General features: G+C 43.5%; 1 protein-coding gene across 1 annotated transcript; it reads left to right on the forward strand.

The window, feature by feature from the left end:
- Window positions 1–244: 244 nt before the first annotated feature.
- LOC309559606 (uncharacterized protein) lies at window positions 245–12,802 on the forward strand. Its single transcript, XM_082262931.1, has 3 exons — window positions 245–382; window positions 7,843–7,983; window positions 12,337–12,802. The coding sequence occupies exons 1-3, from the start codon at window positions 322–324 to the stop codon at window positions 12,522–12,524; spliced, it is 390 nt and encodes a 129-aa protein (XP_082119057.1). The 5' UTR covers window positions 245–321; the 3' UTR covers window positions 12,525–12,802.
- The last annotated feature ends 14,547 nt before the right edge of the window (window positions 12,803–27,349 follow it).

Here is a 27,349-nt window from a genome sequence, read left to right on the forward strand (position 1 = left end):
TATAATGTATAAATCTTTAAAAAGCAAGGGCAGTGATGTGCCCCCTGTAACTGGCATTCCCTGTCTCATGTCCTGCTATGATTCAGGTGGCAGAAAAAATACACAGTGTGGAGTAAAACACAATCAGGGAACAGCGAACAAGCTGGAATGAGGCTTTATGTGCAAAGATGATTTTCTGGCTGCGCTTTAATCCACGTGTCATTGTAAGACTGTTTACGTGACCTTCAAGTGCAGCCAGACTGGGCTGAATTGTGCATGGAGTGACATGTTGGGTGCAGTTCTGAGGACCCATAATAGAACCTTAGGAGGTCAATAAGGCTGATGGGACCCCCTGCGTCGCTGGTCCTGGTGTCTGGTGCCCTACTTCTCCTCTCCTGGGTGGGTGAGTACCTGGGGGGTTTAGGGACAGAACAGAAAAGAGTTGAATGAATTAGGTCAGATGATTACATTCCTAATGTGAAATTCCTTTATATTATTTTGTTACTTTGGGCTATATTTTTATTATATTTCTATGTTATATTTGTAAAGGTATTTGTGGTATATTTTGAAATATTACATTTGTATCATGTTCCTATACTGGATACATTTCATGTTTCACGTTATGTATTACAGTATACTACATAAGGTTATATTGTATTTACTTTTTATTATCATGTTACTATATTGTGTTACATTTTAAAATGTTTCATGTTATTACATTAGGTTGCATTGTATTAATTATATATTATACACAGTATATTTTGAGTATTAGATTGTATTATGTTACTTTACTGTATTACAGTATATTTCATAATGTTTCATGTATTACATTATATTACAATAAAGTAGATTGTTTTTATTATATATTATACCCGATATTTTTTAAGTATTAAATTGTGTCAAGGCAATATACTCTTTTACATTTTATTATGTTTCATATTTTGTATTACAGTATATTTCACTTGCAGTACACATGATCTATCCGATAACCCTGTCACCATTCATGCTCAAAACGTGCCTGAAATTGCCACACACATTTAATATATCACTATACTCAATATGTATCAGAAACAAGAAACTCAGGGAGAGATATAGATACACTTGGTTAGGTGTATCGTGTCTTTTAAAAGCAATCCACTTTTGGAACACTTTTCAGAGGTGTTTGCTGGGGGGTGAGAAGGCAATTTTCCTCCTCCTCACCACCAGTTTTAACTCTGTCAAAGCTGCCCCACTTTGATGCAGCCGTGTGCATTGCACGCAGTTGTGTCCCTGCCCCATTTGCTTGAATTGGTTGCATTCAGCGTTGGTACTGCCTGACAAACATGACAGGGCAGCTTATGGGTGAAGGGGGCAGTTGAAGGGTGGTAAAAATGCAGGAAGGTGGTTGAATATTTAAATGATCCCTAAAGGTGACCATAGATGACGCAGATTTCTTCAGATTCTTGCAGACATTTGTTAGCTGGGTGGAAAATTATCAGCTGAACAGTGACTACGTCCTATGAGATACAGTCACTGTTCGAAAGCATCACTATATTGAGGCAGTTGTGATGTTGTGGCTGCCTGAATACAATAGCTGGGAGTGGAAATTCCCCCATCCACACTGATACTGGGGATCAGTGGCGGCTGGTGACAAAATTTTTGAGGGGGCGCAAACAGAAAAATGTAATAGGCATTGCTTTGCGGCAAATAACACTGTAAAAAATTGCGAGACTTTGAGGTCGCAAAAGTGTGAAAGGTGCCTTCAGTAATTAAGGTATAGTGTGCCCCCTTTCAATGCAGAGAGACAGCCGTGCCCCCTTTCAATGCAGAGAGACCAGCGTGCCCCCTTTCAATGCACAGTGACCAGCATGCCCCCTATTAATGCACAATGACCAGCGTGCCCCCTTTCAATGCACAGTGACCAGCGTGCCCCCTTTCAATGCAGTGACCAGTGTACATGCCCCCTTCAATGCAGAGATCAGCGTACATGCCCCCAATGCAGAGACCAGCATACATGCCCCCTTCAATGCAGTGACCAGCATACCATTCCCCTAATGCAGAGATCAGCGTACATGCCCCCAATGCAGTAACCAGCGTACATGCCCCCAATGCAGTGACCAGCGTACATGTCCCAAATGCAGTGACCAGCGTACATGCCCCCAATGCAGTGACCAGCATACATGCCCCCAATGCAGTGACCAGCGTGCGTGCCCCCAATGTAGTGACCAGCATACATGCCCCCAATGCAGAGATCAGCGTGCGTGCCCCCAATGCAGTGACCAGCATACATTCCCCCAATGCAGAGATCAGCGTGCGTGCCCCCAATGTAGTGACCAGCATACATCCCCCCAATGCAGAGATCAGCATGCGTGCCCCCTTACTTACCTGGAGCAGCGGCGGCAATCGGCTTCTCCTCGGTCCCCGCGGCGCGTCTCCTCCAGTCCTTCCGCTCCGCCTCCTCCTCGGCCAATGGCATGGGGTTTGCCTCGCGGCCAATCAGGAAGCGCGTATGGATGGGGGGGCCCGGACGCATGGATGGGGGGGGGCGGCGCCCCTGCACCCCTAACGATCCGGCCGCCACTGCTGGGGATGGGAGATTTTATTGATTTTCCCAGCAGGCTGAATGAGAGAAAATGGAGCTGTGTATGGCTAATCTTAACACAATGCAGGCACAGCAGGACTTGAATCCTCTCAGACAGGGCTGTAGAGGAGAAGTCAGTGACATGCTCTTGTTATAGAGTTACATACAATAAGGTGCACCATTTCTCATAGTGATTCTGTCTTATATGGGTCTGAATCACATTGCTATATATCAGACTGGAGAAATGTAGAAATTGCTTACATTCATACTTAGGGGACACCAAGAGTGTGCTGCGATATAAACTGTACGTGAAATAGTGATCCTCCACCGACAACATAGCACACTGGGACTCTTACCCTGAGATATGGACCACTAAATTATTGGTGGTTCAACAGCGATTCAACACTCCTCAGGCTTGCCCTTTTTCATCAAAGATAGTATCAGACTAGGTCCTGTAGGCCCCTCTGAGAACGTCTCTTCACAGGTCAGATATGCCAAAATGAGAACAAATACCACCTCATAGTGTAGTAAGTAGAACCACTCACACTTTAACAGTAAAAACTGGTAACACAATAACTAATGAAATCTAACCAGCAGGATGGGCGCGATCCCTGTGTGCAGCGGCGTGACATGTCGTATCCAGGCTCCATCCTACGCGTTTCATTCAATCATACGTCTGATTGGACAAAACATGTAGGATGGAGCCCAGATACGACACGTCACATTGCCGCATGCGGGGACCACAACCATTCGTCTGGTTAGATTGCATCCGGCATTGGGTTACCTGACACGCTCGTTTTTTTCTGTTAAAGTGTGAGTATTCTGTCCCCTAAGATTTTGGACTTTTATATCTATGAACTTTTAGAAGGCTACATTTGAGTCATACATCCTGGGACTTTTAGAACGCTGCATTTTTTTCTATTTATGTTTTATTTGTCACCTTAAATTTATGCTAGCTGCAGTCCATAACCCAAACGCAGTGAAATTTATTTTCTTCACATTCATACTGTTATCGCTAAGTCACCAGATTTTAATTCCTTCTGTTAAGGGCTACGTTCACATATGAGTGTTTTGCACTGCATTTTAGCGTGTTTTTGTCACAATTTTCACTCCACAGCCCATTGACTTAAATGGACTGCCTGTCAGCGACAGACGCTTAAAAGAAGGTCAAGTACCATTTTTTGGCAATAAGCTAAGCATGTTTGGTGATGTGATATTGCGTGCGTCTTTCATGCAGAAAACGCATGACTGCTACCTGCATTTGGGTGCTATTAACAAATAATGGCACTGCAAACATGTTGCGCATTTAGCACAGTATTCACAAGTTTACAAAAATGCAGGCAGAAACGTGTCTCTGCCAATGTTTCCGATATGCTGAGGTGTGAATGCAGCCTAAATTTTTAGGTTCTGTGATGGCAAGCTGTCTTGATTACTGAATGCTGCTAGTAATTATTCTAAATGGCCCATCACATTGTCACCATTTGGTGACCCAATGGGTTGACACATGCCTTTAGCTATTTATCTGCTGCTTGTCTGAGTGCTTATTCTTGGGTCCAGATATTTTGGTTCAACTTTACCAATGTAAATATACAGTACATACTCCATACCTGTGGGACCACTGTGGAAGTAAAGGATCACTGAAGTAATCACTGCTACTACTACCATTTCCATGTCCTGTACCAAGTAGCTTCCTTTCTGCATAGTGAACACCACTGTTTATTTTGATGCCAAATTTTATTTAGTTTTAGTCATAGTCTTTTGACTAAAATGCCATTTTTTGTTTTAGCTGTATTTTAGTCTTCTGAATTGTTTTAGTTTTAGTCGTATTTTAGTCTCTAAAATAGTGTTCATTTTGTAGAATTTAACACTAGTGAACACAGGGGGTCGATCAGAGATTGCCTAGTATTTTTTTTTTTCAATGAATACAAGGTATTCTCTGTTTGGATGCGCTGGAGATCATGACATTACCACCTGTCTCTCCATCTTGTATAATCAGAGAATGCCTTGTAGTCATTAACAAAAAAGAAAAAAAAAAAAAAAAATATATATATATATATATATATACAGTATCTCACAAAAGTGAGTACACCCCTCACATTTTTGTAAATATTGTATTATATCTTTTCATGGGACAACACTGAAGAAATTACATTTTGCTACAATGTAAAGTAGTGAGTGTACAGCTTGTATAACAGGGTCAATTTGCTGTCACCTCAATGTAACTAAACATACAGCCATTAATGGCTAAACTGCTCGTAACAAAGGTGAGTACACCCCTAAGTGAAAATGTCCAAATTGGGCCTAAAGTGTCAATATTCTGTGTGACCACAATTATTTTCTAGCACTGCCTTAACCCTCTTGGGCATGGAGTTCACTAGAACTTGACAGGTTACCACTGGAGTCCTCTTCCACTCCTCCATGAAGACATCACAGAGCTGGTGGATGTTCGAGACCTTGCGCTCCTCCACCTTTCATTTGAGGATGCCCCACAGATGCTCAATAGGGTTTAGCTAGTCCATCACCTTTACCCTCAGCTTCTTTAGCAAGGCAGTGGTTGTCTTGTTTGGGGCCATTATCATGTTGGAATACTGCCCCGTGGCCCAGTCTCCAAAGGGAGGGGATAATGCTCTGCTTCAGTATGTCACAGTACATGTTGGCATTCATGGTTCCCTCAATGAACTGTAGCTCCCCAGTGACGGCAACACTCATGCAGCCCCAGACCATGACACTCCCACCACCATGCTTGACTGTAGGCAAGACACACTTGTCTTTGTACTCCTTACCTGGTTGCCGCCACACACGCTTGACACCATCTGAACCAAATACGTTTTTTTTGGTCTCATCAGACCACAGGACATGATTCCTTTAATCTATGTCCTTAGTCTGCTTGTCTTCAGCAAACTGTTTGTGTGCTTTGTTGTGCATCATCTTTAGAAGAGGCTTTCTTCTGGAACGACAGACATGCAGACCAATTTGATGCAGTGTGCAGCGTATGGTCTGAGCACTGACAGGCTGACCCCCCACCGCTTCAACCACTGCAGCAATCCTGGCAGCACTCATACATTTTTTTCCCAAAGAAAACCTCTGGATATGACGCTGAGCACGTGCACTCAACTTCTTTGGTCGACCATGGAGAGGCCTGTTCTGAGTGGAACCCGTCCTGTTAAATCACTGTATGGTCTTGGCCACCATGCTGCATCTCAGTTTCAGGGTCTTGGCAATCTTCTTATAGCCTAGGCCATCTTTATGCAAAGCAAGAATTCTTTTTTGTTCAAATCCTCAGAGAGTTATTTGCCATGAGGTGCCATGTTGAACTAACAGTGACCAGTATGAGAGAGTGAGAGCGATAACACCAAATTTAACACTCCTGCTCCCGATTCACACCTGAGACCTTCTAACACTAATGAGTCACATGACACCGGGGAGCACAAATGGCTAATTGGGCCCAATTTGGACATTTTAACTGAGGGGTGTACTCACTTTTGTTGCCAGTGGTTTAGACATTAATGGCTGTGCGTTGAGTTATTTTGAGGGGACAGCAAATTTACACTGTTATACAAGCTGTACATTCACTACTTTACATTGTAGCAACGTTACATTTCCTCAGTGTTGTCACATGAAAAGATATAATAAAATATTTACAAAAATGTGTGGGGTGTGCTCACTTCTGTGAGATAGTGTGTGTGTGTGTATATATATATATATATATATATATATATATATATATATATATATATATATATATATATATATATATATATATATATATTCTGTGAATGGCAGCCACTCTGCAGGAAGGAAGTCGCTGTAGTAGCAATGATTAATACAGAAAATCTCTGCTTCTGCAGTGGTCCCACAGTTATACAATATTACTACTTTAATTGGTCCAAACTGGACCAATGTTATTTTGCATTAAAAACCAAACCTGGAGTTCAGCTTTAAAAGCAGATGACTGATGTGTAGTTTGTAGACGATGTAAAATTACTTTATATAGATTTATATGTATCATTTTTAGATGTAAAATCTAAATGTGATCAGCTTAATGTACATAACCTTATCATTGATTGTCAAATGTTTCATAAGCCTTGTTTGGCATTATACAGTATGTACTGTACATGGGAATGGCCATGTTTCCTCCTCTCTGCTTCTCTTTTTCAGTAACAGTATAGGAAAGGGGTCTCCAAACTTTATAAACAACGGGCCGGTATACTGTCCTTCAGACTTTGAGGGGACCAGACTGTGGCCAGTGACAGTAGAAATGGCCTGTCATGGGAGTAAACAATGCCTTAATATTGATATTCAAGGAAGGAATATTGCCCCATTGTTGGTATCAGGGGAAGGAATAATGCCCCATCATTGGTATCAGTAGGAGAAAGAATCTGCCTTTGGTGTCAGTGGGTGAAATAGTGCCCTACTGTTGGTATCAGTGACAATAATTAGGCCTCGTTATTGGTGTTAGTGGAAGGAATGGTGCCCCAAGGGCCGGATAAAGTTAAACAAAGGGCCACATTCGGCCCTGGGGCCGCAGCCTGGAGACTACTGGTATAGGGTCTGGTTTGATGGAAAAAACACAGATTCTCTATAAGGGTAACTGAGATTATCTCAGCAGTTGTACATCATAATAAAACACTGTAAGATGCCACAGGTGAGCTCTCCTTCTGGAGATGCTAGTTATCGGTCATATTAATCTGGTGGCTTCAATAGAAGTGACTCTTAGTGATAAAAAAAACACACATAGACATAAGAAATCCTGACCTCTATTTTCTGAATGCTTGTTCCAGGTTTGTGATAGATTGAAGGCAGACACAGGCAGGGTACCACCATTTTCAGAAGGAGGTCAGTTTGTATTTGAAACACAATAACCAAAATATGGATCAGCAAACATGTAACCATGTGAATGGCACAACAAGAATTCCTCTTGGCAAACATTACAATAATAACAGAATCAATACCCGAGGCAAGAAACAAATCAGTTATCACAAATTACTGTAACAAAAAGAAACCTCTTGGAAGACAGAGCAGCACAAGACAGACTCTGATTGGTTCCTGGAGTCATAGTGCTTTGCTACTGTCACAACTGAAAATCATAGAGTCTCTGCAGCCTGAGTTAAGGCACATCTCATCAGCTGCATGTTACTACCAAAGAGGTTGTAAATCTTCTCTGGATTAATCTCGTAGATCTGCTCGCCAATCCGCAGGAAAATATTAAGAGTTACAATAATGACAGAAAATCTCTTTGCAGAATTCTTAATATAGCGGTGCTGACATCTGTGATGATTATCTTTTGTTTTTTATGTCTGCAGCCTGGGGTCTACAGTGCTACAGCTGTAATATCATCTCTGGAGCGAAATACATTGATAAGGGCTGCACCAGCCCGGAGGTTATCACTTGCTCCCATTCCCACCGAGGATACAAACAGCGCTTCTGCATTAAGACCGAGAGCGGTAAGTTGGTGCACCATCACTTGCTAAAGGGGAATTAATGAGATGAGCTGTGCTATTTATATGTATTGGCTAAGTCCGACCCCTACTGCTGGACTCACATGTATTAGAAGAGTGTTGCCTGCCGGGAGATTTTAAATTCTGCTCAGCTGGTCTCATGATTGGCACACTCCTGCCAAAAAGCATAGACTTATGGGGGGGGGGGGGAGATTTACTAAAACTGGAGCACTCAGAATCTGGTGCAGCTGTGAATATTAGCCAATCAGCTTCTAACTTCAGCTTGTTCAATGAAAGTGGATGTAAACCCTTAGGGTCCCTTCAAAAGGGCTTTGCGCCTGGCAGACTTCGTTTTGCTCAGCAGGGATCGATCCGCCGATCCCCGCTGAGCAGGCGGATGACAAGTCCACCTCCGCTTGCTGTGCTGAGATGGACCTGTCAGAGCCCCGCTCTCCTCTATGGGAGATCGGATGAAAACGGACCGCCTGTCTGTTTTCATCCAATCCTATCCAATCCTCCAGACGGATAAGAAATAGGGCTTCCATCCGTTTGGATTTCACAGACAGGATCGGATCGGATAGCAGCGGGTGTCAGCAGACATGTCACCGCTGACATCTGCCACTCCACAGGGGTAAATGGAGCGTCCGATTAGGTCCGCCTGAAAATCTGACAGATGGACCTGATCGGAAAGCCTATGTAAAAGGGGCCTTACATACACCCAGTGAAGCAACTATCCTCAGAGATAAAACAAATCCTCCTACATATTGTGACAATGAGAGTTCCTGCCACTATATAAATGGGTTTAAAAAGGTCATAGGAATTTTCGAAGAGTCAGTTTGAGAAGCACCAGCAGATATTTTGTGAGCAGAGAAAGCCTGGTCTTAGGCTTTCTCTGGATTTGGTCATTCTGGATCGGGGCTGGAAGCTTGAAGGTTCCAAAGAGTATCGGGTGGTGGGACGAAGCCTTCGGTCCTGTGTCCAGGTTTCGCTAGTTGCCTACAGCCTGTGTGAGTGCACAGGTGGTCAGGATTTTTGTAAGCCAGACCTAAGCATAGCAGGGCAGTCACTGCCATTTGGAGTCAGACCCCTGTCAGGATACCTGGTTATTTCTGTCAGAGACTGCATCCCTGTTGCGGGGGACTTCTTGCCCAAAGGACTGGGAAGTTTGGGATGGCTAAGCAGACCTGGGAGACTAGAGAAGGTCTGGGAGGCTGGGAAAGTCAAGGAGACTAGCAAGTCCAAGGGGGCTAGAGGAAGTCCAGAAGTTGTGGAGAGAGAGTGAGAAAACCCATGGGGGCTGGAGAACCATATTTGGAGGCCAGGATTGGGCCCGTGCTGCCAGGTACTGCATTTGTGGCTTAGTGAGCCTAAGAGCCAGGTGGCTTGGTCTTTTTCAGTAGTTGTGTTTTCTGAAGAAGAACCCCTGCATGGGAGAACTTTCTGTTTCCTTTTCAATGGGCTTCCACGCCCTAAAGTGCTGACTGCCACGAGTTCACTGTAAAAATCCATTTACCACTGAGCTAAACATCCCCCTTATCCCAATACATTGTACATGATTATCTGCAGACTTTTCTTCTCTTCATCCATTTAAAGTGCAGAATTTATACAGCTTGTCTGAGCTGTCAGAGAAAAAAGGGGGTGGAGAGATGAAGTTATACTCTGCAGAGATAGGTGAGGAGAGCTCATTGGAGGGAAAGGACACACCCCTTCACACAATGCACACTGGACCAGAGCAAAGGCTGTCAATCAGCTGGAAATCCCTCTCCTGTCAACTTTTTTGCCCTTGGTGTCAGGGAAACTTGTCAGAAGAAACACACAGGCAGAGGAACAAAGCAACAGACAGAAATGACGCTTAGTGCTCCTAATTGAGACAGGTACACACTATAGAGGGATATGTTTTGTTCATATTTCATGCCTGAAGTTTACAACCACTTTAAGTTTTGACAATAAAACCTGGAAGGGAAGCTGGTTTGTATGCAGAGCTTCACCAGATTTTGTGTGCTCACGTTTTAGTAAATACCCCACATGGTGTCCATAAATGCTTGGATATTTTTATCCAAATGATCTGCAATTTGATAAAAACCATCAAATTTGCAAAAAAAAACGAATAGCGATAACCTCCATTCTGATCGGCTGAGACTCAAGTTGATCGGTTGGTCAACAGCACCGAGATACTTTGTTCATGAATACAATCAATGAGATGATAAGATTTTATGGTGGAAATAGAGATGCAATTGATGATGACTGAAAGCTACAATCACATCTTTTTTTTTCTTTTTTTTTTTATGAGTGGAGAAGATGCAACCACAGAAAAGTACAGAAAAACACATCATAATAACGATACTATAACTTGGACATGTAGTTCACACTGTACTGCACGACAGCCTCGCAGCAGGGGGTGCGGTGCGCCCCTGTTCACCGTTTCAGGTCCGAATTCGGTCTGAATTTTGGCTCAATTCGGACCTGGAACAGACCAGAAGAAACACAGGATTTTTCTGCAAACCACTCCGCAGACATCCCGGAGCTGTGTCACAGTCTCCTGACATGGGAATTAGATGGAGTGAAAGCTGCATCAAATTGGCACCAGTTTGAACCCAGCCTTGGGGTTTCCAAATATCCAGCAATTACCATCCTGGAACATTCTGTTTAAACTCACGAGTACCCTATACCATCTAGTTAGTAATTTATAGATAGAATCCTGAAGCCTAGAAGATATAGAAGATTTATGTGCAAACAAGAGACTATGGTCCCTTTGTTCTGGTGTAAATTGCTGAGTAGGATCTTTCTCCCATTCAAGGAAGGGGGCACATAATTTTCAGGAGGGGAGATAAGTGTAGCATAGGCAGCAGAAAACCATGTCTGAGTAGGGCAGGCTCCTTACAACTTACTTGATGGGTCAGGGGGTCTGCCCGATTGGGTTGAAAATAGACTAAAAAATGTCTGATCTGGCACGCCGGCCAAAATAGGCAATGATTGCATTGCAGGTATGTTTTCCAACTACCAGCTTCTCTGAGGTCTATCAGTCTGAAAAAGTTCGTAAATAAAAATGGATAGAATTTTGGGTCCTAGCAACCTGGGGTAAAATCATGGTTACCAAATACATATTTACAATTGCATCCTAACTATCAAAGCCCACTTCCCTGATGTGTGGAATATCAACTAAATGGGTTTTCAACAGTAGATCGATCAGTCCCATTGGCAGAGATCAGTTGAAAAAGAAATTCATCATTCATCAAAGCATGTATGACCACTATTGGCGCAACACTACTATAAAGTGTCTGCAGCACATCAGTTTCTGGTGCTACTTTCCTACCTTCTGACAGCTAATTTGATAGAGAAAAACCCACACTCTACTGCTAAAGTCCTTCATGTACTCTCTACTCATCCCCACAACATTTTGAAAATGCTTTTTTATTGCATACATATGGTAAAAACTGTTTTGGGTGCCTGTAATACTGTCCCCATACCCCCTGCCCACACTATGGATTATTAGAAGTGTTTATTGCTGTCTGTGTGCCAAGACAGGAAGCTATAGATACAGATAAACTGTCCAGAACCTTCCTCTCCACACACAATTTATCTGCTAATCATGTTACCCTTTCATCCCTTTTGAGTGGCAAGGAAGTGTAATAATAAACTTTTTGTTGCCTTGTTCAGTTAGCTCCTAAGGCCCCATTCACACCTGAGCAATTTTCTGCTTGAAGCTCTAAAATGCACAACAATGCAAATCCCAGTCATTTCAATGTCCCCTGTTCACATTTGAGCATTCTATCACCTATAGAAAAATGCCTGCTGTTCAAAAAAGTACATGAGCTTCTTTTTTGGTAGATTGGAGGCAGATTGGGCCCCATAGACTTTAATGGGAATGCCTGATAATGTGTGACATGAGCGTTTTACGAGTATTTTGTTGCATGCAACAATATACCCTCCCTCAACAGTTGATATCTCCCAACAACATAAGACCCACCCCCTAGAGCAACAATATATCTCCCTAGAATCAATAGACCCCCGGCAACAATAGATCCCACTCAGCGACAATACATCCCCCAGCGCTCAGCATCAGCAGCTCCCTCAGCACACCCCAGCAATTCTTGCCATTACATAGTACGCTCCCCCCACGTTTTTACTGAAAAAAAAATCCCCTGACTAATGGTGGGGTCAGGATTTCTGGAGTAGTAGTGGTAATGTTCTCCTTGTGCACAGTTATTTTGCTGCCTGTGTCTCATTGGGTGAATTTTTCTTTGTTTTCCTGTCTTGGGGACACAACAAGATGTAAGTGGAAGCTTTCATTCCCCATAATTGCCTCTTATTTGATGAGTACTGATGATGTAATATTCACTTTGTCCCTTCTTGTTGCAGTGGTGTTGGGGAAACTCCTAACTAGTGGCTGCGCCACCTCACGTCATTGCCAGCAGCTGGAATTACCAGGGGTGCAGATCCATTGCTGTGACACCGATCTGTGTAATGGCACCTTGCATCGCACAGAACATTGCCTGATCCTACTCATACTTGGACTTTTTTGGGCAGTGTTTGGCTTCTTCCTATGAGATGCATGAAGTTTCACAAAGGACGACTCGCCTGCCCTGCTAAGCCACTGACAGACCAAAATGATGGAAGCTGATGTTTGGACAGGCTGTTAATGACAACATAAAATAACTTTAAAATGGTATTATCCTAACAGGCTGGCCAGTAAAAGCTAGTGGAGAGTATGACTGTGTGAAAGTATGGGCTGATTTCTGATTGGTTGCCATGGTCTACAGATGTGGCTTTCTCCTCATTATACTTCACAACTGCATGCAGGTTAATAAATACACCCTTTTAATTAACCTTTAAGCTTGCACTTTTTAAATAAAAATATATGCGAGTTTTATACATTTCAAGGATTCTGAGACACTTGATTGTAGATTTAATGCATCTTGTGAAATCTTTTAAAATGATTCCTAATTTGGGGTTTCTTGGTTACTAGGATCACATAATCAGTCCCAGAATTGTGAGAAGAAACACCCTCACTAAAGATTGACCACTCAGTACACCTACGGACATTTCTCGGAATGCCATATCCTTGTCTGACTGCAAACTTGAGCCATTTACAAGAGCAAGGGGATGAGTGTTCTGGAAAAGTGACTCACAGGAGTACAGTTGCTATGGTTGTGAGAAAGAAAGATTCCATTTTTATGGTAGTTTTAGAAAATCATACTGGTTGCAGACTGAGATGGAATTTTAAGTTTAAATTACAGAATTCATTTGTAGTATTTACTTACATTTTTAGCAGATTAGTATTTTCCCTTGAATGTTTTCCGTGTTGGGATGAGAATATATACAATATGGTTATCATTTATATGTGCAGTTCAGCTGTCCACAGCACACACATTCATACATAAATACCTACGTTCCCAAATCTGTACATCAGAGGCGTAACTAGAACCTTCAGGGCCCTGATGCAAGAAACCATGAAGGGCCCCCCAGACCCCTGGCCGGGGCCCTTACCTTCAAGCCCAGGGCTCTTCCCACTAATCCTGGGGCTCTTTACACTCGTTGCATGGCCTTTTATTACGGTCCCGCAGCAGGATTCTTTCACAAGTTCTGCAGTGGGCCCCCTTCCTGCAATCTTGTGGGCCCACTTCCTGCAATCTTGGGGCCTCCCCACAGTGGTGCAATGCCAGGGTCCGGTCGCAAGTGTGACCTTTGCGATCCTGGAAGTTCACCCATTGGTTTGCTACCGGGCCCCCTGGAGCATGGGGCCCGGTAGCGATTGCAACCCCTGCAACCCCTGTAGTTACGCCCCTGCTGTACATAACTGGAAACATTTATAACGGTATCACATACATTTCTGAGCAAGTTTGTTATCAGCTTTTTTAGGCTCATGTGAGATAATCACCCAGGCTGCTACCTACAGTGTCTTTCTCTAGGAGTCCAGGACAGATATACTGTTGTATGCAGGTAAAGGTCTCCTTACATGACCAGACTTTATCTTTAACCACTTTACCACCGGAGGATTTGCTGTCTTACGTCTGGGCCACTTTTTGCGATTCGGCACTGTGCGAATTTAACTGACAATTGCGTGGTCATGCAACACCGTACCCAAACATACCCAAAATTTACGTCCTTTTTTCCCCCATAAACAGAGCTTTCATTTGGTGGTATTTGATCACTTGTGCGATTTTAACTTTTTGCGCTATAAACAAAAAAACAGCGACAATTTTGAAAAAATAACAATATTTTTCAAATTTTTTATATGAAATCCCCCCCCCCCCCCCCAAAAATGTAAAAAATCTAAATTTTTTATCATTTTAGGCCAATTTGTTTTCTGCTACATATTTTTGGTAAAAAAAATTGCAATAAGCGTATTTTGATTGGTTTGCACAAAAGTTATTGCGTTTACTAACTAAGGGAAAGATTTCTGTCATTTTTGGTGTTTTTTTTTTAACGAGTAATAGCGGCGATCTGCGATTTTTTTTGCGGGACTGCGACATTGCGGTGGACAGATCAGACCCTTGAATTACATTTTTGACACTTTTGGGGGTACCAGTGACATTACTACAGTAATCAGTGCTATACATATGCACTGTTACTGTAAAAATGACACTGGCAGGGAAGGGGTTAATTTTATTGGAGAGGGAGGGGTTAATGTATGCCTGGTGCTTACTGACATGTGTGGGGGGAGGTGACTGAGTGACACAAGGACAGATCGCAGGTTTAGCTATGCTGAACCCTGCAATCTGACCCTGCCTGTCACTTAGGAGATCCGCCCGCTTTGTTTACACAAGCGGGCGGATCTCCAGATTCGATTCCCCGTTGATCGGGGAAGAGCAGCGGCGATCGCCGCTGCTTCTCCCCTAGCCCGACTCCTGCTGTGACTGAATACAGCGGGAGTGAGCCTCCGGTGGCACGCGCGCGCCGCCGAGAAGGGGGAGTGTCTGCCGACGTAGGTCTACGTCGTCAGACCTACAAGAGCCACTTTGCCGCAGTAGAGCTCATGTTAGCAGCGGTAAAGTGGTTAATAATTATTCAGCCCAATTATTGGATATTTCTGTAGTGATCAGAAACTCTTAATTTTAGATTTCAAAATATTTTTAGGTTATTCCATAAAGTAGAACTACTTGTGCTACTGCACTTAAAGCTAAACTCCAGCAACTCAGCTACTTTGTAAAATGTGCTGGATTAGTAGGGGTTAAGTCAAATGAGGTGCATATCATCTTGTGGACTTATCTTTTTAATTTACAGTTTATCTTTTTTCAGAGTGTCGGGAGCATGACTATCTTCTGGTGCTTCGACCCTGGACCCTCTGGTCTCAGCTCCTGAGGCTGCAGAGTTGCATGCAGCTACTGTGCCTGCCCATCCCCTCGCCTCCTCCTGCTGAATCAGAAGAGTGCTTTGTATTAAGCGAGCTCATTCACAGAATGCAAAGGCTTCTGTCTGTGAATGAACAGCGGAGGGGTGGGCAGAGATGCTGTCTGTGCGAAGACAGCATCTCCCCTGTCAAAGTCCTGGGAGTATAGTGATAGGTGCACTTACAGAGTTCCTTAACCACTTAAGCCCCGGAAGATTTTACCCCCTTCCTGACCAGGGGGTATTTTGCGATTCGGCACTGCGTGACTTTAACGGACAATTGCGCGGTCGTGCGATGCTGTACCTAAACGAATTTGACGTCCTTTTTTTCCCACAAACAGAGCTTTCTTTTGGTGGTATTTGATCACCTGTGCGATTTTTTGATCACGCGCTATAAACAAAAAAAGAGCGTCAATTTTGCAAAAATAACAATATTTTTCACATTTTTTTATATGAAATTCCCCCCCAAAAAAAAGTAAAAATCAAAATTTTTTAAAATTTTCGGCCAATTTGTTTTATGCTACCTATGTTTGGTAAAAAAAATCGCAAAAAGCGTATTTTGATTGGTTTGCGCAAAAGTTATCGCGTTTACTAACAAAGGGAAAGATTTTTGTAATTTTTGTTGTTTTTTTTTTTAACGCGTAATGGCGGCGATCTGCGATTTTTTTTGCGGTACTGCGACATTGGGGCGGACAGATCGGACCCTTGACTGACATTTGTGACACTTTTGGGGTTACCAGTGACATTTCTACAGTAATCAGTGCTATACATATGCACTGTTACTGTAAAAATACACTGGTTGTGAAGGGGTTAACTTTATTTGGAAGGGAGGGGCTGTGTGTATCCCTAGGGGCGTGCTTTCTACTGTGATTGGCTGTGGCTTGAGCTGTAAGGACACTGATCAACGGATCTACATACTAGATCCGTTTTATCAGTGTCTTTACAGCGAGGAGAATGACAGGCAGCTTGTTTACACAAGCTGCCTGACATTCTCCCTCTCCCCCGCCGATCGCCGAGTGACCGGCGGACATCGGGTCCGCTGGTCACACGCGCGGGGGGTCCGTGACCACGCGGGAGCGGGCGCGCCTCCGGGGGCGCGCGCTCGCTCCCTAGACCCTCACAAGCTAGTGACGTAGCCCTACGTCACTTTGCCTGTGAGGGGCTGACTGCCGACGTAGATCGGCGTTAGGCAGTCGGCAAGTGGTTAAAGAGAACCTCCAGTTTCCCCCCAAAAAATTAAAAGTCAGCAAATACAAATACTGTAGCTGCTGACTTTTAATATAAGGACACTTACCTGTCTCTGAATCCAGCAATGTCCGCACTCGAGGCATCTTCACAAAGGGGAACCAGCAGTGAAGCCCTGCGGCTTCACAGCCGCCCTTCAACTGCACATGCGTTTTGTGATTAGTCCCCGCAGTCTTCTGGGACCTGTGATGGGAAGGAGGGGTGGGGGCGGGATTCCTCTCAGATTGCTGTGGAGTGGGGGAATGGGTACCTGCCAAAATTAGGTACCCGCTCCCCCCACCAAAAAAAGTGCCAAATGTAAAAGTAGGGGGGGGGGGGGGAAGAGCGTAACTTCCCCTTTTGGGTGCAGTTCTGCCTTAAAGCGGAATTAGATGTACAGTATCTCACAAAAGTTAGTACACCCCTCACATTTTTGTATACTTTTCTTTTATATATTTTCATGTGACAACAGAAGAAATGACACTTTGCTACAATGTAAAGTAGTGAGTGTACAGCTTGTATAACAGTGTAAATTTGCTGTCTCCTCAAAATAACAACACACAGCAGTTAAGGTCTAAACCACTGGCAACAAACGTGAGTACACCCCTTAGGGAAATATGTCCAAATTGGGCCCAACAATTTTTTGTGTGGCCACCATTATTTTCCAGCACTGCCTTAACTCTCTTGGGCATGGATTTCACCAGAGCTTCACAGGTTGCCACTGGAGTCCTCTTCCACTCCTCCATGATAACATCACGGTGGATGTTAGCGACCTTGCGCTCCTCCACCTTCCGTTTGAGGGTGCCCCTCAGATGCTCAATAGGGTTTTGGTCTGGACACATGCTTTGCCAGTCCATCACCTTTACCCTCAGCTTCTTTAGCAAAGCATTGGCCATCTTGGAGGTGTGTTTGTGGTCGTTATCATGTTGGAATACTGCCCTGCGGCCCAGTCTCCGAAGGGAGGGGATCATGCTCTGCTTCAGTATGTCACAGTACATGTTGGTATTCATGGTTCCCTCAATGAACTGTAGCACCCCAGTTTCATTGGTCTTGGCAATCTTCTTATAGCCTATGCCAGTGGTTCTCCACTCCTGTCCTCAGGACCCACTAGCAGGGCAGGTTTGCAAGATAACTGAAATACATCACAGGTGATATAATTTGCTGCTCAGTGATTGCAGTATTCTAGTCTAAATCTCCCCAAGGTAATACTTAAAATCTGGCCTGTTAGTGGGTCTTGAGGATAGGAGTTGAGAACCACTGGCCTACGCCATCTTTATGTAGAGCAACAATTATTTTCTTCAGATCCTCAGAGAGTTTTTCGCCATGAGGTGCCATGTTGAACTTCCAGTGACCAGTATGACAGAGTGAGAGCGATAACACCAAATGTAAAACACCTGCTCCCCATTCACACCTGAGACCTTGTAACACTAACGAGTCACATGACACAGGGGAGGGAAAATGGCTAATTGGGCCCAATTTGGACATTTTCACTTAGAAGTGTACTCACTTCTGTTGCCAGTCAGCCGCTCCTGGGCGAAGTGACGTAGACCTATGTCGCTCGCCCACGAGCCTGTAGGGGGCGAGCGCGCACCACCGCCGGCGCGCTCCCGACCCTGCTCATTCCCTGCCTTCTCCGCGCGTGTGACCGGCGGCTCCGATGCCCGCCGGCACTTGCGATCTCCCTCAGGAGAGGGAGAAAGACAGACAGCTGATGTAAACACAGCCGTCTGTCATTCTCCCTTAGACCATGACAGAGGCTATGCGATCCTGCTATGTAGGATCGTATGTCTCTGTGATGATCTAACAAGCCACTCCCCCTGACAGTTAGAATCACGCCCCTACAGACACACTTAACCCCTTGATCACCAATAAAGTTAACCTCTTCCCTGCCAGTGTCATTTTTACAGTAACAGTGCATATTGTTAGCACTGATTACTGTAGTAATGTCACTGGTACTCCCAAAAGTGTCAAAAATGTCAGTCAGGGGTCCGATCTGTCTGCAGCAATGTCACAGTCCCGAAAAAAAAATCGCAGATCACCGCCATTACTAGTTTAAAAAAAAAACAATAAAAATTACATAAATCATTCCCGTAGTTAGTAAACGCAATAACTTTTGTGCAAACCAATCAAAATACGCTTATTGCGATTTTTTTTACCAAAAATATGTAGCAGAAAACAAATTGGCCTAATATGTTAAAAAATTTTGATTTTTACATTTTTTTTCTTACATTATAACTTCATATAAAAAAAATATGAAAAATATTGTTATTTTTTCAAAATTGACGCTCTTTTTTCGTTTATAGCGCAAAAAGTAAAAATCGCACAGGTGATCAAATACCACCAAAAGAAAGCTCTGTTTGTGGGAAAAAAAGGACGTCAATTTCATTTAATTTGCGCTACCACGCAATTGTCCGTCACAGTCATGTAGTGCCGAATCGCAAAATAGGGCCTGGTCTTTGAGCAGCCAAATCCTCCGGGGCTTAAGTGGTTAAAGAGCTTGTAAAGTCAGAAGGTTTTTTACCTTAATGCATTCTATACATTAGGATAAAAAACCTTCTGTGTGTAGCAGCCACCCTCCAACACCTCCTAGTACTTACCTGAGCCCCATCTTGCTCTAGCGATGTCCACAAGTTCTTTGGCCATCCAGGACTCTCCTCCTGATTGGCTAAGACACAGCAGTAGCACCATTGGCTCCTGCGGCTGCCAATCAGGAGAGAGAGGAGCGGAACAGAAATGGGGCTCCGTGTCTGAATGGACACAGGGATCTGTAACTCAGCTCAGGTGTCCCCATAGCAACTTGAAAGGAGAAAGGGGCCAGGAGAGCCGAAGAGGGACCCGAGAAGAGGGGGATCTGGGCTGCTCTGTGCAAAACCTACTGCACAGAGCAAGTAAATATAATATGTTTGTGTTTTTAGGAGAAAAAAACTAGACTTAACAATCACAGTACACCAGCACATTTTACAAGGTGGCTGAATTCCTGGAGTTCAGCTTTTATTATAATAGCATCTGCACTTACAGTTTTCATTTAGTCCCGCAAAGTCCCACAAATACCTATTGATCCTGCTAGTGAAATCCACCTATTACAGCTTCCTGTGATGATGGGGCAACAATGCTGCACTGCTGCTGAATTCAGAGCACAGTTGCCGCTCATGTAGGCTGAGCATGCAGTGGATAAAAATGTAACAGGGGACCTGGCTATCAGCAAAGGCTGAGAGGGGGAAAGTGTGAGACACAAATAAAGGAGGATTAGTCTTTCAGAGAAGTTTTTTATGAAATACTTTATGAGGCTTGTAGCTCCCATAATACCTGGATTGAGAACTTCTTTAGACTGCCATACAGGAGCCTTTAGTTGTACTTTAAGGATGCAAGTTTGGTTTAGAGCCCTCCTTTATATGTACCTCTGATTTTATCCTAATGGCCCTAAAAATATTGCTGTTCATTCAGTCACACCAAGATCAATGTCTGCTGGTTCTATTTACTTGCTGTTAACGTGGAGAATAAAAGCCATCTGCAAAATCATGTTGATCTTGTGTGAATCGTTCACTGTAATAATGCGACTTAGTGTAAATGGATGATTGGTGACTGCAGCAGAGAGCTACACATAGGATTGTCCAATCAGGTCAACTCTCAGTGACTACTCTACACTGCCAAAATATAATATTTCATGGTGTAAACTTGTCTGTCATTGTGTGGCACAGTTTAACAGTGATTATTAATCTCATCCCAATAGAGAGTACCTAGCATGACAAGCTGCTACTTTTTGGGAGGCATTTGTAGCCAACAATTACATTCCTTCAGCATACCTTTCTAACTTTCTGAAATGATAAAGAGGGAATTTTTTTAGCACATAGTATGTAGGCAAAGCAAACATCCCTACCACGGCCCTAGTTACACAGACTACAAAGATCTAATATGCATGTAGAGCTATTCACATAGGAGCGCTGATAGTTTGGGTCCTCTGCTCTGGTCCAGCCCTATGTGAAGCCTAAAACAAAGGGGCTAAGTTTAGGCCTGCAAGATAAAGACTTAGAGTTAGACATGGATCTGCCCTGAACATAGGGTGCGTTGAGTAAATCTTTGTGGGGGATCTTCTGCCAGCTACATTGGGGCCCTTTAAGAGCGGTGGGTGCAGGGAAACTAGGGTAAGTCAAAGGATTAGCTCACATAGGGCGCCTGAACACCTTAGGCCGGCCCTGTGAGTACACCCCTCACATTTTTGTAAATATTTTATTATACCTTTTCATGTGACTAAACTGAAGAAATTACACTTTGCTACAATGTAAAGTGGTGAGTGTACAGCTTGTATAACAGTGTAAATTTGCGGTCCCTGCAAAATAATTCAACACACAGCCATTAAAGTCTAAACAGCTGGCAACAAAAGTGAGTACACCCCTAAGTTGAAATGTCCAAATTGGGCCCAATTAGCCATTTTCCCTCCCCAGTGTCATGTGACTCGTTAATGTTACAAGGTCTCAGGTGTGAATGGGGAGAAGGTGTGTTAAATTTGGTGTTATCGTTCTCAATCTCTCATACTGGTCACTGGAAGTTCAACATGGCACCTCATGGCAAAGAACTCTCTGAGGATCTGAAGAAAAGAATTGTTGCTCTACATAAAGATGGCCTAGGCCAGGGATCCTCAAACTACAGCCCTCCAGCTGTTGCGGAACTACACATCCCATGAAGCATTGTAAAAACCTCTGACATTCACAGACAAGACTAGGCATGATGGGAATTGTAGTTCCTGAACAACTGGAGGGCCATAGTTTGAAGACCCTTGGCCTAGGCTATAAGAATGCCAAGACCCTGAAACTGAGCTGCGGCATGGTGTTCAAGACCATACAGCGGTTTAACAGGACAGGTTCCACTCAGAACAGGCCTCACCATGGTCGACCAAAGAAGTTGAGTGCACGTGCTCAGCGTCATATTCAGAGATTGTCTTTGGGTGTCTAACTGGAACTATCTGACTACATAGACAGGGAAATAATACACACAGATTTCAAACTCAAATCCTCTTTCTATACCTATTGGGTCAAGGGCAACCACATCCCAACGTTTTATGATATGGTGCTGGAAGAAATCAGATGGATATGCCAAAAGTGCAACTATAGTAGCAAACAAGGGTACACTCTAAGTAATAAATGTGTATTGCCGAAAAAGATCATCAAAAAATTGAAAGACAATGAAGAAATAGCAATTAGACAAGCTGATAAAGGGGGCAATGTGGTCATCCAGGACAAGGAGATTTATTTGGCAAAGGCCATGAGACTCCTTGGGGACAGCGCCACCTATGAAGAACTCCCTTGGGGAACCCCTACCTGATTACAAAAAATCTCTGAAGCAACTATTGGATGGAGCAATAGAGAACTGAGTAATAACGAAGAATGAATACCTTTTTCTAAATAAACAACACCCACTTACCCAGCACTTCTATCACATCCAAAAGACCCACAAAAACTTAACCAATCCCCCTGAAAGACCTATTATAGCTGGGGTTGACAGTCTTACCAGCAATCTGGGATGCTATATAGACCATTACTTGCAAGAATTTGTTGTACAACTCCCCTCCTATCCTAGAGATTCGGGGCATATGCTGGAGATTCTGTCCTCCTTTTCGTGGTGCCCACAATATAGGCGGTTTTCCCTTGACGTGTCATCCCTTTACACATCCATAGAGCATGAGTTCAAGTAACCTGCACCCTCTACAGGCAACCTTTCTGAAAAAACTCTATATTGGGAAGATCAGTTCATATCGACGAATAACTAATTTGGGGCAAATCTGGTCCTTTATGCAAGGTATACTGACGATATTCTGATCATATGGAATAGTTTCGGAGACTGAATTAAGCAACTTCCTCAAGTACTGTAATGCTAATCCCTTCGGTATAGCTTTCACTCATGTAGTTGATAACAAGTCATTACTGTTCTTAGACCTAGAACTACATGTAGATGGAGAGGGAAATACTGTATCTTCTAAAAAACACACTTTAAGTCCAGTGCGGGAAACTCTTATTTACATGCCAAGAGCCATCAACATCTGAGATGGATACACAACATCCCATTTGGACAATTTTCTAGGCTCAAGAGAACCTGCACAAGGATAAGAGATTATGAGAAACAAGCAGACCAGCCTCAAAAATAAATTCCTGGGGAAGGAGTACAATGAAAACCATGTGGAAGAAGCCTACATGAAATATTGGATGTGATACAAAGAAGGCTCCCTATTAGGGACACATGAGGTAAAAGGAGAAAATAAGTACATTTACTTTTAGAAGAATAGCAAATTAAAAAACACAGATTCTATCAGATTCAGTAACAGTACCAGATGCAATATAAAGGCCTTTGAAATCCAACGCAACTGGAATATCCTCAAACAAGATCCCGTTCTGGATCAATCTCTGCCCTCTAGACCAGAGATCATGTTCAGAAATCTGAGAGACCTAAGAAGTTATATTGCACCCAGCAGGCTTCGCAAAGTCCAAAGAAAGAACAAAATCAACATGGGTCCTTGGTCATCAGTGTTTGATCGGAGGGGGAACTACAAGTGTGGAGTGAAGAACTCTCGTGTGCCTGCATATACATGTGACATCGGAAGAAGGAAATAATGGGAAGTGATGGCCAAAATAATAGCATTAAGAAATCAACTGTGGAACCTTATACTTGATTTACGAGCTGATTTGCCTATGCGGTCTCCTTTATGTGGGGCACACAATACGCCCACTAAGAGTGAGGTTTAGGGAACATAAGAGCAACATTTCCAACAACAAAGAAGAAGACAGAAACAAGAATAAGAACAAGAACAAAAATAAATACTCAGTCTTCCAAAATTTCAAAGAACATCACAACCGGAACCCATCTGGCATGAAAGTCTTTGGTATAGAAGTAATAGGCAGTGACCCAGACAGTGGCCGTAGATTCCAGAAGCTGTGTAAATTGGAAACTTACTGGATATTCACCTTGGGATCTTTGGCCCCTAAGGGGTTAAACGAAGACCTTGAGGTCCTTGTGGGAAGTCCAGTAAGTCAGGGGGAAAGTACGGGAAGCCTGCAGCGCGTGAGTCTATTAAAGCTGCATAATTAATCGTTAAAAAAATGCAATCTCTATTCACCCCCCCCTCACGATTTTAAAACGGCATTTCCTAGATTTATACAGAGCAGAACTGTCCTCTGCTCACTCACAGCTGTAAAAAAAAAAAAAAGAGCCTCCAGCAAAAATGTATCAACATTGCTAAGGCTGGGTGATAACTATAAACACATTGTTTTAGAATGTATAATTTCCTTCTTTTAGATCAAATGAATGAACTTCCATCTGGGAGTGCCAGTTCACATTATAGCGATGTCAGACATCGCATGTGATCCAGACTGCTGTGCAAATCACATGCAATGTCTGTGCGTTGCAAATTCAGCCATTAGAATTGCATAGCTGAATTTGCATCGCATTCGTACCAAAGTCGTTCAGGTCCCTTTTTTTGGTCAACACCAGAATCGGATCGCATGGGTGTTCACACCTATGCGATCAGATTCCTGTCCGAATTTACAGTTCGCACTGCGCTATGCGAACGAATCTGGGGGTGTATTGACACTCCCAGCAGTTTGCATATGGCACTGTGAATTGCCTGTGAGTCGGATGCGATGCGGGAACCCGCAGTGGATTTGCAGGGTTCCAGCATCACAATAGTGTGAACCGGCACTATATATATATATATATATATATATATATATATATATATATTTTAGCAGAGACCCTAGAGAATAAAATGGCAGTTGTTGCAATATTTTATGTCACACAGCGGTCTTTCAAACACAGTTTTTTGGGAAAAAATACTTTTTAACTAATTTAAAAAAAAAACTAAATAGTAAACTTATCCCAATTTTTTTTTTGTATAATGTGAAAGATGATGTTAAGCTGAGAATCATGAGAGAATTGTGATCTTTATTCTAAGCAAAAAAATTGTGATTCTTATTTTCCAGAGTCCTGTAGCTCTTCTGTTTTATAGCAGAGCTGCACCCAAAAGTGGAAGTTTGTTTTAATATTATTACTACTACTATTTTTATGATTTTGTAAATAATCACTCAGTAATTAGTATGCATCTGTTCCATCAAATGGTGAGCATTGAGAGCATATCATTGGAGCGATGCTCAGTCCCCGCAGCACACAGCACAGGTTGCGTGAATAACAGACCTCTTCATCAGTTTAATAAGCTAGCCATTCGGACTAAGTAGGTGTGCAAGCAGCTGGGGAGGTCATTCCCCCCTCCTTAGGTTGGCTCCTGTGTCAGGGTGCACTCTAGTGCTACGCATGTCACATGATCATGACATGGGTAATGACACGTTAGGGCCGCTTGATGGAGACTCATTTGGTCATGTGGGCAGAAGAGTTCCAGACCTGGAACGCATGTCGCAGCCACATTTCCTGGTAGCGGTGCGGGCGTGCTTTCTAGAATACCCGGAAACCATACACGGTTAATACAGACCAAGTTTCTAACCAAGGACAACAAATTTGATCTAGCGAGGCTCTTCAATTAAGTCTAAAAAGCCACAATTGTGCATCACAATGTCAGTATTCTCAATCAACACCTGCATTCTGTAGGATACAGCACTAGCATTTACTTTGTTCTTTGAAGGAAAATGGAAAAGAACCCCCTCTGCTGGCAAAGGGAGCCACTCATGTTTTGGCCCTGCTACCAGAAGATTGCCTATACATCAGTTTAGAACAGGGATTATCAAACTACGGCCCCCCAGCTGTTGTGGAACTACACATTCCACGAGGCATTGTAAAACTCTGACATTCACAGACATGACTAGGCATGATGGGAGTTGTAGTTACTGAACAACTGGAGGGACATAGCTTGAAGACCCCTGGTTTAGAAGGACAAGTGTGGAGGTTGGTTGAATAAGAACCATTGACCAGGTATGCTCATAATCTATTATTGCCACCATTAGGAACATTATTACTTTCCATCACTACTGCGGTTTTATGTGCGGGGGCTCTGATGAGGATATGGATTCATGTTTTTTTTTCAAAATAACTCAACACACAGCCATTAATGTCTAAACCGCTGGCAACAAAAGGGAGTAAATCCCTAAGTGAAATTGTCCAAATTGGGCCCAAAGTGTCAATGTTTTGTGTAGCCACCATTTTTTTCCAGCACTGCCTTAACCCTCTTGGGCATGGAGTTTACCAGAGCTTCACAGGTTGCCACTGGAGTCTTCTTCCAATCTACCATGACAACATCACAGAGCTGGTGGATGTTAGAGACCTTGTGCTTGTCCACCTTCCATTTGAGGAGGCCCCTCAGATGCTTAATAGGGTTTAGGTCTGGAGACATGCTTGGTCACTCCATCACCTTTACCCTCAACTTCTTTAGCGAGGCAGTTGTCGTCTTGGAGATGTGTTTGGGCTCATTATCATGTTGGAATACTGCCCTGCGGCCCAGTCTCCAAAGGGAGGGATCATGCTCTGCTTCAGTATGTCACAGTACATGTTGGCATTCATGGTTCCCCTAATAACCTGTAGCTCCCCAGTGCTGGCACCACCCTGCTTGACTGTAGGCAAGACACACTTGTCTTTGTACTCCTCACCTGGTTGGCACCACACACGCTTGACACCATCTGGACCAAATAAGTTTATCTTGGTCTCATCAGACCACAGGACATGGTTCCAGTAATCCATGTCCTTAGTCTGCTTGTCTTCAGCAAACTGTTTGCTGGCTTTCTTCTGCATCATCGTTAGAAGAGACTTCCATCTGGGACGACTGCCATACAGACCAATTTAAAGGAGTGTGCGGCAAGAGAACTGACAGGCTGACCCCCCCACTCCTTCAACCTCTGCAGCAATGCTGGTGGCACTCAAGTCTATTTCCCAAAGACAACCTCTGGATATGACGCTGAGCACATGCAGTCAATTTCTTTGGTCGACCATGGTGAGGCCTGTTCTGAGTGGAAGGAAAAGAGAGTGCACACCGCTCAAAGGCTGCCTGTAATAGATAATTCCAATAGGGACTGCAGTGTTCTTTACAGCTGGGTGCTCGCTAGGGTCCGTAGCCCGAGAAATCTATAGATCTATACTGTTCCGAGAGGAACCTGTCCTGTTAAACCATTGTATGGTCTTGGCCACTGTGCTGCAGCTCAGTTTCAGGGTGTTGGCAATCTTCTTATAGCCTAGGCCAACTTATGTAGAGCAACAATTCTTTTTTTCAGATCCACAGAGAGTTCTTTGCCATGAGGTGCCATGTTGAACTTCCAGTGACCAGTATGATTGAGAGCGATAACACCAAATTTAACACACCTGCTCCCCGTTCACACCTGAGACCTTGTAACTCTAACGAGTCACATGACAATGGGGAGGGACAATGTTTAATTGGGCCCAATTTTGACATTTTCACTTAGGGGTGTACTCACTTCTGTTGCCAGTGGTTTAGACATTAATGGCTGTGTTGAGTTATGTTGAGGTGACAGCAAATTTACACTGTTATACAAGCTGTACACTCACTACTTTACATTGTAGCAAAGTGTCTATTCTTCAGTGTTGTCACTTTTGTGAGATACTGTAGGTGTGTCCTCCTATTATATAGACTGGTCCTAATCATTAAGTGGAGGGGGGATTATGGTGTTGGGTGGATTTACAGGGGTTGGCCTTGGCCCTTTAGGTCCAGTGAAGGGAACTCTTAAGGTGTCAGCCTACCAAAACATTTTGGACAATTTCATGTCCCCAACTTTGTTGGAACAGTTTGGGGATGGCCCCTTCCTGTTCCAACATAACTGTGCAACCAATGCACAAAGCAAGGTCCATAAAGACCTGGATGAGTGAGTTTGGGGTGGAG

The sequence above is a fragment of the Pelophylax lessonae genome (genome assembly GCF_965119305.1).
Source record: "Pelophylax lessonae genome assembly, chromosome: 7".
NCBI lineage: Eukaryota > Metazoa > Chordata > Amphibia > Anura > Ranidae > Pelophylax > Pelophylax lessonae.